Source organism: Cornus florida, unplaced genomic scaffold (assembly GCF_030987335.1).
Source record: "Cornus florida cultivar Cherokee Brave unplaced genomic scaffold, ASM3098733v1 CherokeeBrave_3.0.0_Hap2_Chr06, whole genome shotgun sequence".
In the NCBI taxonomy this organism is placed as follows: domain Eukaryota; kingdom Viridiplantae; phylum Streptophyta; class Magnoliopsida; order Cornales; family Cornaceae; genus Cornus; species Cornus florida.
In genome coordinates, this window is record NW_026775576.1 from 83,532,560 (window position 1) to 83,549,205 (window position 16,646).

General features: G+C 32.7%; 2 protein-coding genes across 2 annotated transcripts; both read left to right on the forward strand.

The window, feature by feature from the left end:
* Nucleotides 1-698: 698 nt before the first annotated feature.
* Nucleotides 699-9,823, forward strand: LOC132312424 (uncharacterized). The gene is made up of 4 exons (XM_059810794.1): nucleotides 699-921; nucleotides 6,649-6,798; nucleotides 6,891-7,086; nucleotides 9,698-9,823. The coding sequence occupies exons 1-4, from the start codon at nucleotides 772-774 to the stop codon at nucleotides 9,727-9,729; spliced, it is 528 nt and encodes a 175-aa protein (XP_059666777.1). The 5' UTR covers nucleotides 699-771; the 3' UTR covers nucleotides 9,730-9,823.
* Nucleotides 9,824-14,246: 4,423 nt separating this feature from the next.
* LOC132312423 (uncharacterized) lies at nucleotides 14,247-16,168 on the forward strand. Its single transcript, XM_059810793.1, has 4 exons — nucleotides 14,247-14,695; nucleotides 14,986-15,135; nucleotides 15,225-15,420; nucleotides 15,917-16,168. Exons 1-4 carry the CDS (start codon nucleotides 14,489-14,491, stop codon nucleotides 15,928-15,930), a joined length of 567 nt encoding a protein of 188 aa, XP_059666776.1. The 5' UTR covers nucleotides 14,247-14,488; the 3' UTR covers nucleotides 15,931-16,168.
* Nucleotides 16,169-16,646: the final 478 nt, after the last annotated feature.

Genomic DNA, 16,646 nt, shown 5'->3' on the forward strand with positions numbered 1-16,646 from the left:
CCAACTTTACTTTTCTTCCAAACAGAACACTTTCCTCTTCATTACTGTCAAAGCTTTCACACACACACTCTCCTCTCTCTATCTCTCTCTAACTTCATTGTTTCTCTGAGCTGTCAAACTTCAATTGGCGTTCTGGTGAAGAGAAAGGTGAGCCCTGTGAAACCCATCTCTCCATTTCTAAAGGTCACTTTTTTTATGCTATTTCCACTGGGATCTTTGGGAAGATCCAAGCCTAGTGAATGCGGGACAGGTGGTGCGCCGCCGTCGGAACTGAGGAAGGCATCAAATTGATGCGAACTTGATAATCAAATGCCCAACCCCAGAACTAAGGAAGGCATCAAATTGAACTTAATTTAAAAAGGCGGAGGCAATGAAAATTTGGGTGATCGCATTTGGAGAGAGAGAGAGAGAGAGAGAGAGAGAGAGACTGACAGGGGAAGGGTTCAACCCGCAAAAATGTGGGCAATGCCCATTTTTATTATTGGACACGTGGCTTAACAACATGTGGCGCCCATTTTTATTATTAGACACGTGGCGTAACAACATGTGGCGCCCATTTTTATTATTAGACACGTGGAGTAACAACAAGTGGCCACGTAAGCAGGGAGGATTTCAGCCTCCCTGCGCAGGATGGAAGTACTTCTCAATCAATTTACGCGTTCTAGCAAAGAATAGAAGAATACACGGGAGTGAGTGTGCTTTGTGGTTGGGGTTGGGGTTGGGGTTGGGGTTAGGGTTTTCTGTGTTTTCCACAAATTCGGTGCTGCGAACATGGATTCATCTGGCTCGAAGATAGCACAACCTCATTGCGATAGCGAAGAAGAAGGAGAGGGTTCTTCTGATGATGGGTATAATGATGGCCTTCACGAGATGACCAAGAAAGAGTGTTTCGAGTACTATACTCGTGTTCAAGAGAGCGATGTAAGTGTCTCTTCCGTCTATATTATATTTCAACCTAATACATGTGTGCCCTCAATAGCAATTTGTTTTAATTTTTTTTATTTGATTTAATAATCATAATTTGTGGCCTTGTGGAATTTGATAGTATTTGGAATGATGGTTGTATACTTGTATTAATATATTCTATGTGTAGGAGGTTTTGTAGTTACTTGTTTGAGGATATGAAACAATATGGATATATATGAATAATGTCAATAATTTATTGCTATTTACCCTTATTTGTTTTTGTTTTCCCTGAACTCTGATTGTTTCTATAACCTAATACTGGAACATTAAGCTTATGCCTGCAATAATTTATCTATGTGTGTGTGTGTTTGTTAATTTATTTAGATAAATATAATTTATGCACATTACAGGGGTTTAATGTTCCTGAATTTCCCAACGCTTTTGCGCTGGGTATCATTGTACCATATCTCAAGCCTGGCGAAGAGTTCTAGGATGAATTATCACTCGAAGAGCTTAACATGGATTACTGTAGTACTTTGATCAGGAACACGTATACATATGCAGTAAATGGTTTACCCCCAAATAGCCAATCCAGTTCCTCCACCACCGCAAATCCCATCTAGATTCAGGCATGATACACTTTTAGGGGGGAACTCTAGTGCCCACTTTCGGATCTAGGAAACAACTCTCAGAGATCTTTCTTCCTTTTGGAAGATACAGGAGCTAAACAATTAACCTATTGATGTTGAAAGACCCAAAGGATTCTTCCAATATATCATTTATGCGTCCAATGGAATTTATAGGTAGAGGAAGAAACCCTATTAAATAGAAATTTTTTATTTCGATCATATTCCAATTGGGATTGACTTACTTTTTAGAATATTGTAAGGTAGTTGTTTTTTGCAAGCCTGATATATTTTCATATTGAGAATATATTGAGGAGTTTTTTTTATTTTTGGGTTCCTTGAGTCCTTGGGACCTCTTTCTTTGGCTTCGGCCTTTGTGTAGCTTTCGGGATGCGTTTTTTAATATGTTCTTACTTATCATAATATATAGGGCTAATTCCATAAAACCCCCACTACTTTCAAAGTTTGATCATAAATCCCCAACCTGTTTCAGAAAACCCCCAACACTTTAAATAGTTATCATATTGCCCCAATATCTGTATCCGACCTGTTAACCGGGCTCCGAAATGTCGAATTTGACCTTGCTATTTAATATTAAACTAAAAAATATAATTACTATTTCTGAAGTTACAAAAATACTCCCATTTTCTTCCTCCTCTTCTCCCCCTCCTTTTAATCTCTAAACCACAACCCCCGTCCGGTGTAGAGTTTTGGTCACCGCAAATAGCAGCGACCCGCTACTTTCAAACGACCCATAAAAGGTTACTGGCAGTGATCATGAAGGTCGCTAATTTCTTCACGTAAAACTAGGTCACCAGAGCACAACCTGGAAACTACTATGGACGACGACCACCATCCCTCTCAAAAACTATTAGTTGGCTAACCAGCGACCCAACCTTCTCCAAATCGCAACCCAAGGTCGGTCGCTGCTCTTCATGGCGGCTTACCACGGTGAGCTAATTCTCACTCCCATCATCAATGCCTATGGTTACGAAAATCTCAAGATCGCCAATCATCGCTCCCATGGACTACTGATTCTGTGCAACCCAGACCAAAGTCATCGATTTTGTTCACAAACCCACTTGCGTTCACAACCCTCCAACAATCACAAGAAAATTTTTGTGATTCACCAACCAAAATGAAACCTGTACCAAAAACAAACCACTATATATATATTTTTTTTATAAGTAAAACAAACCACCATATATAAATATGAGTTAATTTGTAGATATGAAATATATATATATATATATATAGATATGATGCAATTACACCAAATTGCTCAAATTAACCAATCATATCATTACTCAAATTATTGCGTATATATGCGTGTGTGTGTGTGTGTGCATAGCAATTACACTAAATTACTCAAATTAACCCATTATATCATTACTCAAATTACCCCATATAAATGCAATATATATCACAGCAAATATGAAGAACTAAAGATAAACAGAGATTGGTAAGTGATGTTTGGATTTTGGATTTTGTTGTTGTGGTTTTGGTTTAGAGAAAGAAAGGGGGTAAAAGTTTCAGGGGTGAAGAGGAGGCAGAAGACATGGGGTATTTATGTAACTTCAACAATAATTATTATATTTTTTAATTTAATATTAAATAGCAAGGTCAAATTCAACATTTCACAACCCGGTTAACAGGTCGGACACGAATATTGGGGCAATGTGATCACTTTTTAAAGTGTCAGGGGTTTTCTGAAACAGGTTGGGGATTTATGATCAAACTTTGAAAGTAGTGGGGGTTTTATGGAATTAGCCCTAATATATATATATATATATATATATATATATATATATATATATTGAAAAAAGATGATGCATTAAACTTACCAAAAGAGGAAACAATATGATTCACTAAATATTTACTCCAAGAATTTACCATTAGAGCGAACAAGTTTAGTTTTCACTTTAAGTTGCATGTTTGATTTTTGATAAGAGTTAGCCATGTAATGATGCAAAGCCTTGTCCATGCATGCCCCAAAACTTGCCATATTTTCCATCTAGCCTTCAAGTTATCATGTAAATTAATCAGTAGAACAAGTTGTGAGCATCATATTAATATTACTTGAGCTTAATCAGGTTTGTTATAAAAAGGTTGTTGTTACCTGGTATGGCCCCCATTAATCGACGATGCTCAGAGGGTAGACTAGATGAGGGTGACTCCCTTTTTCCTTGCCACATCTGATACCTTCTCCTGAAACTGCATATTGAATTTGACTTGCATCCCGTTGGATAATTGACGGAGACAATTGAAAAGATTTTTTTATCATTGTAACATAGATTTTACTTTTCTGAGTTTCGGTAGTTTCTTTGAATTGTTGTATTGAGTTCTATAAGCCATTTATGGTGCATCTGGAAAACTTAGTTTGTCAAGCTTGAAAATAGAGTGTCTCTTAAGAAGACACCTACTGTTGGGGTAGGGGTTTAATTCTTATTTTTTTTGATAAATAAGAATTAAAAGGGACATCACAAGGAACAAGATCAAACTTGGGGTTGGCAAATTTAGGCATTTTGGAATTGAAGTGCTCAATATTTTGGTTCCTGCAGTCTGGATCTGAGATTTGATTACAGTAACAGCTGCAGTATACTCGAAATTTAATTGTTAGAATTTGTTTTGAACACAGTTGTCATGCTTAGAGTTTCTAGTTAGAATCTGTTTTTATTTTTCTAATTCCTTTTTTTTGTGTGTGTGTGTGTGTGTGTTTTTTAATTATTCTGTGTAAAGCATACTTCTGTAAGTTTTATTCTTTATGTGTTACAATATGCTATCCCATTCTCATCTTCCCTTGGTTATGTTTATCTGGAAGCTGTCTGATTAACTTTTCTAGTGAGTTTTTCCCATATGATTTTTTTTTTTCCTAAGAAATTTGTGGTAAAGAATGAACTTCCCCTTCGTATACGAAATGTAGCAGGTATTCAGGATGTAGACAATGCTTTTGTGTCTTTTTAGAAATTCCTTGTCAGGGAACAAATACCAAGTGTATCATGAGTTTCACGGATGTAAAATCTTTGTAGTTTAGAGTTGGCTTTGCTATCGGGGATCATCCTTTTTCTTTCTTGCCTTGTTTTTTTTTATTTTTGTTTTCCTCAATTGGGTAACGAGTCTTGGATGAGTTTTTTTTTTAGTGTTCTTTCTGGTGTCTATTGTACAGAGCTTTAGAGTCCTTAAGATATATAAAGAAAATGCAAATTTGGCTCAAAGTTTTGTATAATAAATAATGATTTGTTCAAACGTGGAAATGGAACCATTTTGAAAATAACTAGTTACGTGACTTGAGTTCATCTTTGGCTTTCAACAATATTTTAGATTGTCTGAATCATTGATTAATTGTCTGCATCATGAGGTTCCCTTATTTGTATCTCAATCTGTTCTTTTCATTCTATCTTTGATTGTAATAAATTGGTAAATCTTTCCCCTTGACAGGAATAAGGCTAGTTTCTGAGTTTTTAGGAGAGTATGTGCACTATGATGGAGATATTCCTGTAGAATTATCATAGGAATAGGTTTTAATGCGAATAATGAAAGATATGGCAGGAAGGAGTGGCTGTGGCCTGTTAAAACATCTTGCCTCATTAATCATCCCACGAAACGGATATGATGAAGATGTGTAATGAAAATATTTTGGAGAATAACTCATTTCCTTGTGTTTGAGGTTGAAAGCAGACGTGATCATCTGTTGGTGTTTTTGTTTCAACTTCTAGTTGATTGTGGATTTGGATCTCTTGATATTTGGAGGATTAGAGTTCAATTTACTCAGCATAAATTTTCAATTTTATTTATGAAAGGAGGTGGACCTGGCATGAGAATTTAGATTGCTGGAGGTCCCTAGATAGATCTTTTACTATGGTAAAATGGCAACCCGCGATTTTGTCTTTCCAAACATTGGCTTAATAATTACTTATCCTAAGATTAAATTTCCTTAATTTATGATAACCTTGTAAATATGTGTCTATTTGAGAGCATTTAGATTATTTAACCTTTGAACTATTCTGCAGCCAATTGGCTTCCTTATTTATTTATTTTTATTATTTTTTGATAAGTAAGCCAATTGCCTTTTTTACAAGTCCATCTTATATGCCAACAAGAAATGTAGAGAAACTTCAAAAATATTTTCGTTCTAAATTTGTAAATTTTGTGCTACTTGAGAGAGAATAAGAGGAAGGAATGAGGCAGCAAATGCTGCCACTGTACATTTGCAGATTTAATGGGGTATACTATATCTTATTGTCTCATGATATTTTACTGTTCTTTACATGCTATGTTTTTGGGAACACATAAGAACTATTCCTAAGGACTTGAACAAACAATATCATATCCTCACTTCACTTAGACTTACTAAGCTAGAGCTAATTGGTAATGTACCTTTTACATTGTGATCTTTGGAATACCTGCCTGCTGTTAGGTTATTTAAATTTCACCTCACGTTCTTGGACATCTGAAATTTTTTATTTGAATCTCGTGATATCTTTACAGAGTTCTGTTGCATTGTACTGCATCTGAACATCTCTTTTGGTTGTATGCGTTCATCATACTTCCAAGCGTGTGCAATAACAATTATGTCATGTTACTTAAGCTCATTGTCTTATTATTCCCCTCTCTGACACTAAGATTAGATCTCATCTTTTGTGAGCGGAAAATTGTGACGTATATGCAGTACACTTTATTTCAACCTAATACATGCTGGAGAGAACGATGTAAGTGTCTCTTCCATCCATATTATATTTCAACCTAATACATTTATGCCCTCAATAGCAATTTGTTTTAATTTTTTTTATTTGATTTAATAATCATAATTTGTGGCCTTGTGGAATTTGATAGTATTTTGAATGATTGTGGTATACTTTTATTAGTATATCCGATGTGTATGAGGTTTTGTAATAAGTTGGTTTGAGGATATGAAACAATTTGGATATATATGAATAATGTGAATAATTTATTGCCATTTACCCTTATTGATTTTTGTTTTCCCTGAACTATGATTATTTCTATAACCTTATACTGGAAAATCAAGCTTATGCCCTCAATAATTCATCTATATGTGTGTGTGTGTGTGTGTGTGTGTGTGTTGTATTTAGATAAATATAATTTATGCACATTACAGGGGTTTGATGTTCCTGAATTTCCCAACGTCTTTGCACTGGGTATCATTGTACCATATCTCATACCTGGTGAACCGTTCGAGGATGAATCAAGTCTCAAAGAGCTTAACACGTGTTCACTTTTAGCAGTTGAGGATTTCAACAGAAGAAACGTATGTTGTTTTATTTTTCCAATTTATTTTTCCTTTTGTGTAAGTCTTCAATTCTTTGTAACCCCCTTTTCATATTGTAAATTGCCTTGTAGGGTGAAAATTACGTGTTTGTGAAGGTTGGGAAGGCAAACATGCAGCCTGTTTCTGGTGCCATGTTTTTCATTACCTTTGAGGCCAAGAATAAGAATATTGGTCCTGTTGAAACCTTTGAAGCGAAGGTCTATGCGGGAATTACGGAGATGGAAGTCTTGATGTGCAGGCGTAAAAAAGTTGCTACAATTGACCAAGGTAAAATTAATTCAGTAACTGGATACCAGTTTATTTTAATTTTCTTTTATTTGATTGAATGATAATTGGTAGAATTTGATTTTTTTTAACTTTGGAATGATTGTTGTGTTTGCTATTAAATCCTATGTGTAATACCCACAAAAGTTTAAAATTGATTTTTAAATAGTTGAGGGTCAAATGATTAATTTTGGGGAATTTTATATTATATATGAGTCATAGCCCTACTTTAATTAGGAATATGGTATATCATAGTTAGTTAGTTTATTTGATTTGTTAGATTAAGTTAATTAATTTAAATTTGTTTTTATAGATTATAAAGCAGCATGTAAATTACAGGAAACTGGTGACTTCAATTAACAATGTTTATTAAAGCACAAAATAATAATTGACTGCTTAACAAGGTGTGATTATCATGAATTTATGTGTGACTGGATGGAGACTGGATGGAAATTATCTACTGAATGAGGATGATTATCAAATCTGGTGGGTTAAGTATACAAAGCATAATTTTGTAAGTACATCTTGAGGTGTTGATAATGAATAACTGGATGAATATATCTATGGGTACATGAGCAGATTATACATATACATATGTTTATATATAGGTTAGTATGATTATGTTCTAACTCGTGAAAATCTGTTTATACAAACAAATTGCATAGGTGGTTAACACGGAACTTCTTTTTTAATTCAATTTGGGTGCATGAACTTGCAAAGGAACACAAATTTCACTCAATAACTTGACTTTTGAATCTATATTGAAATGTCCATAATTTAAACATGTATGAGGCTATTTGGTGGTCGAATTTGGGATTAAGAAAGGCTGGGGTTGTGAAATAGGGTTCATGGATGTATATCTGAAGAGAAACAATTGGGGAAGAAGAGAAACAGTGAGCAACGCAAGTCCAGGTGCACCTGGAGGCGTGTGGGGCGTGAGGCTTTGACAGGTGGTAGTTTGGCAGTAGAATGGGCCTTCCTAACTCCACGCGCTGAGGCCATCATGATGGGCCTACTCTCGGATCGATCTGATAGTAATTTATAAATATTAATAATTCTTAATTAGTTTTAATTACAAAAATTTGAAGAAAAATAGAAATAAGTTTCAGGAAATTTCCATAAATTACCAAAATTTATTACTGGTAATACTAAATCCAAATTTTAGACAGACTTTAGGCTATTTAATAAGTTGATTACCCAATAATTGGTTCTTTTAGGTCCCTAAGTTTTGAGTACATGTTCGGAATGTTAACAAGTACAAAACACTTTACGTAAATGGTTGATAATTACGTGGAATTACTATTGAGGATGAGAACAATGCTTGAGAATGCATTGAACATGTTTGTTGTTGACCGGGTCAACAACTTTGGAGAATGTTTTGATAATAAAATTGAAGGGTGTTAAATCCAATGAAAAGTAAGTAAATGGAATCAAGGGGGAAATTAAATATAGTATGATAAATACAACCTATATAAGTCCAATTGAAAGATTAATTACAATTTATACACATAATTAAAGTTAGTTATTATAATCCATAAAATATTAAGAACTTGAACAAAAATTGAAACTAATCCACAGACAATTGAGATTATGTAGGGCTGTCTTTGAGCAGATGTGCGCCCCATGATCTCCTTAGATTAGTATGAACTATTTGGGACAGTGACGATTCATTTGCAGTAGGTTAGAGTCGGATTCTTATGCTAGGCAAGGTCTGGGACTTGCTATTTGATGATAATGTCATATGGCCATTTGGGTTGAGCGTGACCTAACACTTAGATTGTCGATGGGCTTTGGGACCAAGCCATCTGTTTTACGCCTGGGACTTACGTTTAATAAGTGAAAAGTTGTCAAAAAATTAATCAAGATGGTTAACTAATCAATTTAAGAAATTTCATGCAACTTGGTGGAAATCTAACAAACTTAATCGAGATGGTTAACTAATTTATGGTCTGTAATTGAGAAAATTGTTATACAAAAAAAATTGTGTGAATTTTGAATTTCAATACAATGATTAATGAGGTATGAATTATCATACATACAAGAATGATGATGATGACGAATGAGATATTAGTTATCTAATATTGAGATTCCACGACGGTAATGATGATGACTGGATATAAACTAAGGACTGATTGGCACTGGACCGGGCAGACAGACTAGAACTCTATTCTAGTGATTTGATCGGCTCACTCCTTTTCATATTTTGTTCTGGGTTACTGCTACTTTTGTATGGGTTAGTAAGGTTGGATTAGAGTTGGGCAACAAGTTTTAGGTATTTGGACTAGATGTTCCGGTATCTAAAACTGGGGGCCTGACACTCTGGTATAAAGTTTATTTGAGGAGATGAAACAGTAGAGATGTTTTTATTTGGAAACGGCATCTCATTGTCAATTTTGAAAGCTTGATATGTGGTGGTTTCAAATTTTCAATCTCATTAAGTATGCTTCAAATCATTCAATCTCTTGTCTACACGATTCTTAATACCTTCCTTGTCACGTCTATCATATATGCTTCCATAAATGTGAATGATGATGATGATATGATAATAATCCTTGTGTTTCACATTTTTTATTTATTTTATTTTTCTTTATACCAATATTTTTTGCATATTCAGAAATCACCCACCCCGTGCTCAAAAGAAAATAAATCCGAGAAGCATGACTTCATCTAAGAGCGAAAATATTTTACAAAATGGTTACTCTGAAGCTCGAACTTGTACCAATGACAGATTTTTGAAAGTTAAACATTCAAAGACATTATCTTCATAGAAGAGAGTGGTCAAACAAGAGATCAAATACATAGCACTCGGCTTCGTCGCAAACACCCACCTATGATCAACAAGCTGTTAATTGTAGCTGAATCAAGGCCCTGCGGTTGAGTAGGCGGTGCGGGCAGAGGTGGCGCAGGATGTGAGGTGGCGAAAGCGGCAGATCCAGGCGGGTGATTAGGAGAACGATGGAGAAGAGGACAATGATGCAGAATAGGGTTTGGCCTTGGATTTGGAAGTTCTGGTCGCCATTGAAATGGTTGGGAGTCTTGAGACGCCAGCGAGCGTGCCCCAGTGCTTCCACGCACGAAATGGGGCGCCCCCGTTGCGGCCTTCCACCGTATATCATTTTAGCTATTAACGATATGAGCCTTGAGCTATCAATACCCCCTCATATCAGCCTAAAAAGCCTTCAAAAAGCAGAAAAAAAACAGCAAGCGTGGAGTTCTTTATAGCCTCCCAAAGTTCAAGCTTCAAGCCCTTGTTGAGAACCTACAGAAAAACACACCACTGCTATTACATAAACACTGCATATCGTAGTAATCATGTGAATATTATGTAAAAGACGCCTGTGTGTGTAATACCTGTTTGTGTACAATGATCTCTTTATAGAGAAAGAGTTGCGTCTTAGTGAAGAAAAAGATCGTCAGATTTTGATTGAATAAGGTTGTCAACCAGATCTTGTCATAGTGGTCTAGGGCTTTTGATCTTTCACTGGTAAGAGCTCTGCGTGTATAGAATGTTTTCCAATGGTTGCGGTGGGCGTTTGGAGTTGCATTAGGGTTAGGGTTAGGGTTAGGGTTAGATTTAGAATTTGGGATGTTGAAAAATGGGTAAGCTTTAAAAATTGTTGTAGTAGATTCGGGTTATTGAGATCTTTTGACAATTTTTTAATTTTCACTAATGTTGACATCAAATCACGATCAAGTAATAAAATTCAAATACTCTTTTCACGTATAATTTGTCTAAATTTTAAAAAAAAATTAGTATATTTTATCCTATTTTTTTTAGTAGGTTACATATTCTTTTTTCTTTTTTTCTTTTACCTGTTCTTATTAGAAAAAGCACCGTAAACATCTCACCCAATACAATACCACCACTATCGCCACTCCACCACCGTAATTGGAGGACAATAATGCCCTTGTATCGCCAAACCCAAAGAGAGGACAGGAATTTTAGAGATAGAAACACTGAATACCTCTTCAAGCATCATCATCTAGACCCATTCCACCACTAGATTATGGACCATGAAAATGGATCACATCAGTGAGGGACGGATGCATGTACAATTCGACCACCAAAAACCCTTCTCTCTCTCTTTAGTAACTAAAATTGTGGAGAGTTCGATTTTTTTATTTATTTATTTCATAATTGGCTAATTAAAAAAATAAATTTAATAATTCACTGTAACTAATCACTTTTCTATTGGCACGTTCCTAAATAAGAAAACTTATTTTTGGTAACTTTTAACTTTTTATTGAAAACTTATTTGATTGGTAACTTGTAACTTGTAACTTTTAATTGGTATCTTATTTTATTAAAATATTTATTTATTTTTAATGATGATGTTTTAATTAGTAACTTATTTTTAATTATTGAAAAATTCTAAAAAGTTGCTAATCAATTCATAAAAAAATTCAAAATAGAGAAAATGAATTGAAAAAAATCATTAAAAAAAAAAAAAATCCAAATTTTGTATGGAATAAACCTAATTAAAATCCTAAATTTGCACTACAATTTTTTATCCTTCTCTCCCTTGATACTTCTTCAGCTCGAGGGTCATAATCGTGTCATATTGATCTGAGGATATTCTAATAAATAGCTCAACCCAGCACGACCCATTTAACAATCGTATCAGGAACCCTCAATACTAACCCGACCTATTTATTAAATGGATTATATGTGTAACCTGTTTAATGACATGTTTAATAAAATTAAATATTTTATTATTTAAATTATTAATAATACTCTGTCAAATATTAAATACCAAGTTTCAATCTAACCAAATCAGTAAATAATCTATAATCTACAAATAAATAAATGATAAGATACAAGTTAGATAATTATTTTAGAACTTCAATAGAAATTTGCTTATGATATGTATAATTACACGGGTTGAACCCCTCAACTATGATAAACTAAACGAATTAATCGTGGTGACCCTTTACGATCCAAACCCGTTTAAGGTCAATCCAAACCCGTTTAACTCATGTCGTTTTCGAATGTCAAAATTTGCCACTCCTACTCTAGAAGGAAAGAATCTAAACAAAGAAAATGAATTGAAAATAAGAGAAATCAAAAATAATAAAAAAAAAAAATTCAAATTATGTAAAAATATATATTTATAAAATACTTTCATGATACTTCTTGAAAAAAAAATTAAAAATAAATCACAATGCGAACTAAATTTACAAGATCAACCATTGTTGTCACCAATCAAACATTAAACAAAGAATAAAAAATAAAATATTTTCATGGTGCTTATGAGAAAATAAAAATAAAAACTAAAGAAGAAAAACATAATCATAATGAACTCATCAGATGATTGCCACCTTTTGAGAGGAAAATCTAAACACCAATTACAAAGAGAAAATGAGCATATGTAGTAGAGGTAAAATATAGAATAAAAAATAACTAAAATACTTTCATGATACTTTTGAAATAATAAAAAAAATAAATCATGCATATTAAATTTACAAGATCAACCATTATTGTCGCCAACCAAACCATTGTTGTCACCAACCAAACATAAAACATTTGATATAAAATAAAATACTTTCATGATGCTTCTGAAACAAAGAAAGAACGAGCAAGGTATAATAGACGTAAAAGTAAAACATATATTAAAAAAACCAATTCCTTATTCCTTATTTCCAATTGTATTTCCTTATTTCCTTAACTCTTACCGAACATATTATTTTCTAATTTTATTTCTTTATACTAAAATTAAAATTAGTAGACGAATTTTTACCAAACATGTATTATATTTTCTTTTATTAAAATTTTTTAATATTATATATTTCATTCTCTAATTTGATTTCATACAACTATATTATTAGAAATAGTATTTAGACAAAAAGATTAAATTCGAGTAACTTATTTCCTTCTCTAATTTGATTTCATACAACTATATTATTATTAGTAGTATTTAGACAAATGTGTGTGTGTGTGTACAACTATATATATATATATATATGTATGTTTCCTTTTTTAATTAGATTTGTCTATATCCATATAGGAAAATGATATTTCAACATAAGTATTTGATCGATTACTTTTGCAGAAGTTACGTGGCCTGTCCAACTAGGCCACTTCCATCTCTTTCTCTCTCATCTCTTCTCTCTCCTTTATTTCTTTTTCTCATTGTATTTCTCTCTCTAATATCTCTTTGAAATTTTTTTATAAACTGTGAAGAACAATATAATCAAACAAATAAATACACATATTTACCTTCCAAAATAAAAAAATTACACATATGGTATAATATATATAAATATATATGAATATGATATATGATATGAGGTTGCAACCATATACTTTAAAAATCAAAAGTTAGAGAAGAACTTAACCTAAAACTTAACAACCTGGGAAAGATGAATCTGCAAACGCGTATATTGTTTCTCTTTTTATTTTCTTTCCTTTTTTTAATTGTTAAAGTTGCTTATCTTGCCATGTGTATCCTGCCAAACTAATCTGCCAAAATCATCGGCCCAACTATCACTGCCCATATATATATTATATTTCCGTCTCTAATTAGATTTTAATTTTACTAGTATTATATATTTCCTTCTATAATTTGATTTCATACAACTATATTATTTTTAGTATTTTAGACCAAAAAAAAAATCGGGTAACTTAGACAATTATAAAAAAACTAAATATAAAAATAATTATAAAAAAAACTAAATATAAAAATAATTTTGTATAAGTTTCCTTTTATAGTTTAATATTTTTTATATATATTTCCTTATTTAATTAGATTTGTCTACATCTATATATTATATTTTCTTCTCTAATTAGATTTTTTTTCCGAGTAACTTAGACAATTATAAAATAACTTAGACAATTATAAAAAAACGAAATATGAAAATAATTTTGTATAAATTTACTTTTATTGAATTTTAGTAGTTTAATTATATATATATCTTTCCTTTTTTAATTAGATTTGTCTATATCTATATATTATATATATTTTTTAATTAGATTTTATTTTATTTTATTTATTAAATTTATTATATAATATATGTACTGAAACAAAATATTGCAATAAGGGTATAGATATATACTGTATCAAATTGTTAGTGGTCCATGTAAGCATAAGTAGGAGATTCCTAGTGGCGTGAGGAAGCATTTGTTTTCTAAACTGCCTTTTGTGTTTTAATTTTGGTCCAACTTATCCAAATAAAACCTTAAATCAATTTAGGCGTTTGTATTGTTGCATCGAACAAATAAGGAAGTAGAAACTGTAGAATCCTCACCATATTATATTTAGTATAAATATTTAATTAAAAATTATTTAATTAGACAATTTTGTGTGGATTACTCTTCTATATATATACACACACACGGAGTGTGTTGTTTTCCTTGTGGTTGTGGTTAGGGTTTTCTCTGTTTTCCCACAAAATCGGTGCTGCGAACATGGATTCATCTGGCTCGAACAAAGCACAACCTCATTGCGATAAATCGTATGATGATGATGAAGAGGAAAACCAGAAATCCAGAGATCCCAATAGTGATAGCGAAGGAGAAGAAGAGGGTTATTCTGATGATGGGTATAATGATGGGCTTCATAATATGACCAGGAAAGAGTGTTTCGAGTACTATACTCGTGTTCAAGAGAGCGATGTAAGTGTCTTTTCTATCTATGTTATATTTTGACCTAATACATGTATGCCCTCAATTTGTTTTAATTTTTGGTGTTGTGGAATTTGGTAGTATTTGGAATGATGTTATATACTTTTATTAGTATATTCGATGTGTATGAGTTTTGTAATTGTAATTTATTGCTATTTACCTGTGATTATTTATATAAGCTTATAATGGAACATCAAGCTTATGCCCTCAATAATTCATCTATATTTGTGTGTGTTTGTTTGTTAATGTATTTAGATAAATATAATTAATGCACATTACAGGGGTTTGATGTTCCTGAATTTCCCAACGTCTTTGCGCTGGGTATCATCGTACCATATCTCGTACCTGGTGAACCGTTCGAGGATGAATCAAGTCTCGAAGAACTTAACACGTGTTCACTTTTAGCAATTCAGGATTTCAACGGCAGAAACGTATGTAGTTTAATTTTTCCTTCCTTTTGTGCAAATCTTCAATTCTTTGTAACCCCAAACCCCTTTTCGTATTGTAAAATGTCTTGTAGGATGAAAATTACGAGTTTGTGAAGGTTGTGAAGGCAAACATGCAACCTGTTTCTGGTGCCATGTTTTTCATTACCTTTGAGGCCAAGAATAAGGATGTTGGTCCTGTTGAAACCTTTGAAGCAAAGGTCTATGCGGGAATTACGGAGATGGAAGCCTTGATGTGCAGGCGTAAAACAGTTGCTACAATCGACCAAGGTAAAATTTATTTAATTACAAAAATTTACAGAAAAATAGAAATAAGTTTCAGGAAATTTCCATAAATTACCAAAATTTATAATTGGTAATACTAAATCCAAATTTTTAGACACACTTCAGGGTATTTAATAAGTTGATTACCCAATAGTTGGTTCCTTTAGGTCCCTAAGTTTTGAGTATTCGGAATGTTAATAAGTACAAAACAAATTGTGTGAATTTTGAATTTTAATATAATGATTAATGAGGTATGAATGATTGTACATACGAGAATGATGATGATGATGATGATGATGAATGAATGAATGAGATAGTAGTTATGATTTCGTAGTCAACTTGAAATATTTAGTAACTAATTAAAAATTAATTATTATAAACAAATTGATTAATGTACCTTGTATGAGTTGCCTTTATATATAATATATTGAACATTGATTGATTGTGTTGAATAATTACTTGCTGAGTTTGTGAGGTCATTCACTCCTTTATATCCTTTCAGGTACCAAGGGCTGATTGGCACTCGACCAAGAAAGAAAGAGACTAGAACTCTATTCTAGTGATTTGATGGGTTCACTATTTTGTTCTGGGTTGCTGCTTCTTTTGTATGGGTTAGTAAGGTTGGATTAGAGTTGGGCATCAAGTTTTAGGTATTTGGACTAGATGTTCCGGTATCTAAATTTGGGGGCATGACACTTTGGTATAAAGTTTATTTGAAGAGATGAAACAGTAGAGATATTTTTATTTGGGATTATTAGTGCTAATGACTCATATTTATCATTTAATGAAGTGAAGTCAGTCTCATAATTTCGAAAAAATAAAGTTAACCAAAATATCTAAAAAAACACTGTTTATCCTCACGGATGTATCACTTTTTGTGCGAATGTATTACTTTTTATACATCAGGTATCACTTTTGATTCACAAAAAATGATAGCTGCATGCACAAAAAATGGTACTTATGTGACCAAACTCGTAAATCTCGTCAAGTATGCTTCAAATCGTTCAATCTCTTCTTGATACCTTCGTTGTCATGTCTATCATATATGCTTTTGATAAAAAGCCATTTATGGCCCGGTGGTAAGAATTTGACACATTGAATTTTTTTTTTTTTTTTCGGAAGATGACACTGAATTTTTCCATAAATGTGAATGATGATATGCTAATAATAATCCTTGTGTTTTACATTATATATTTATTTTATTTTTCTTTATACCCATATTTTTTGTATAT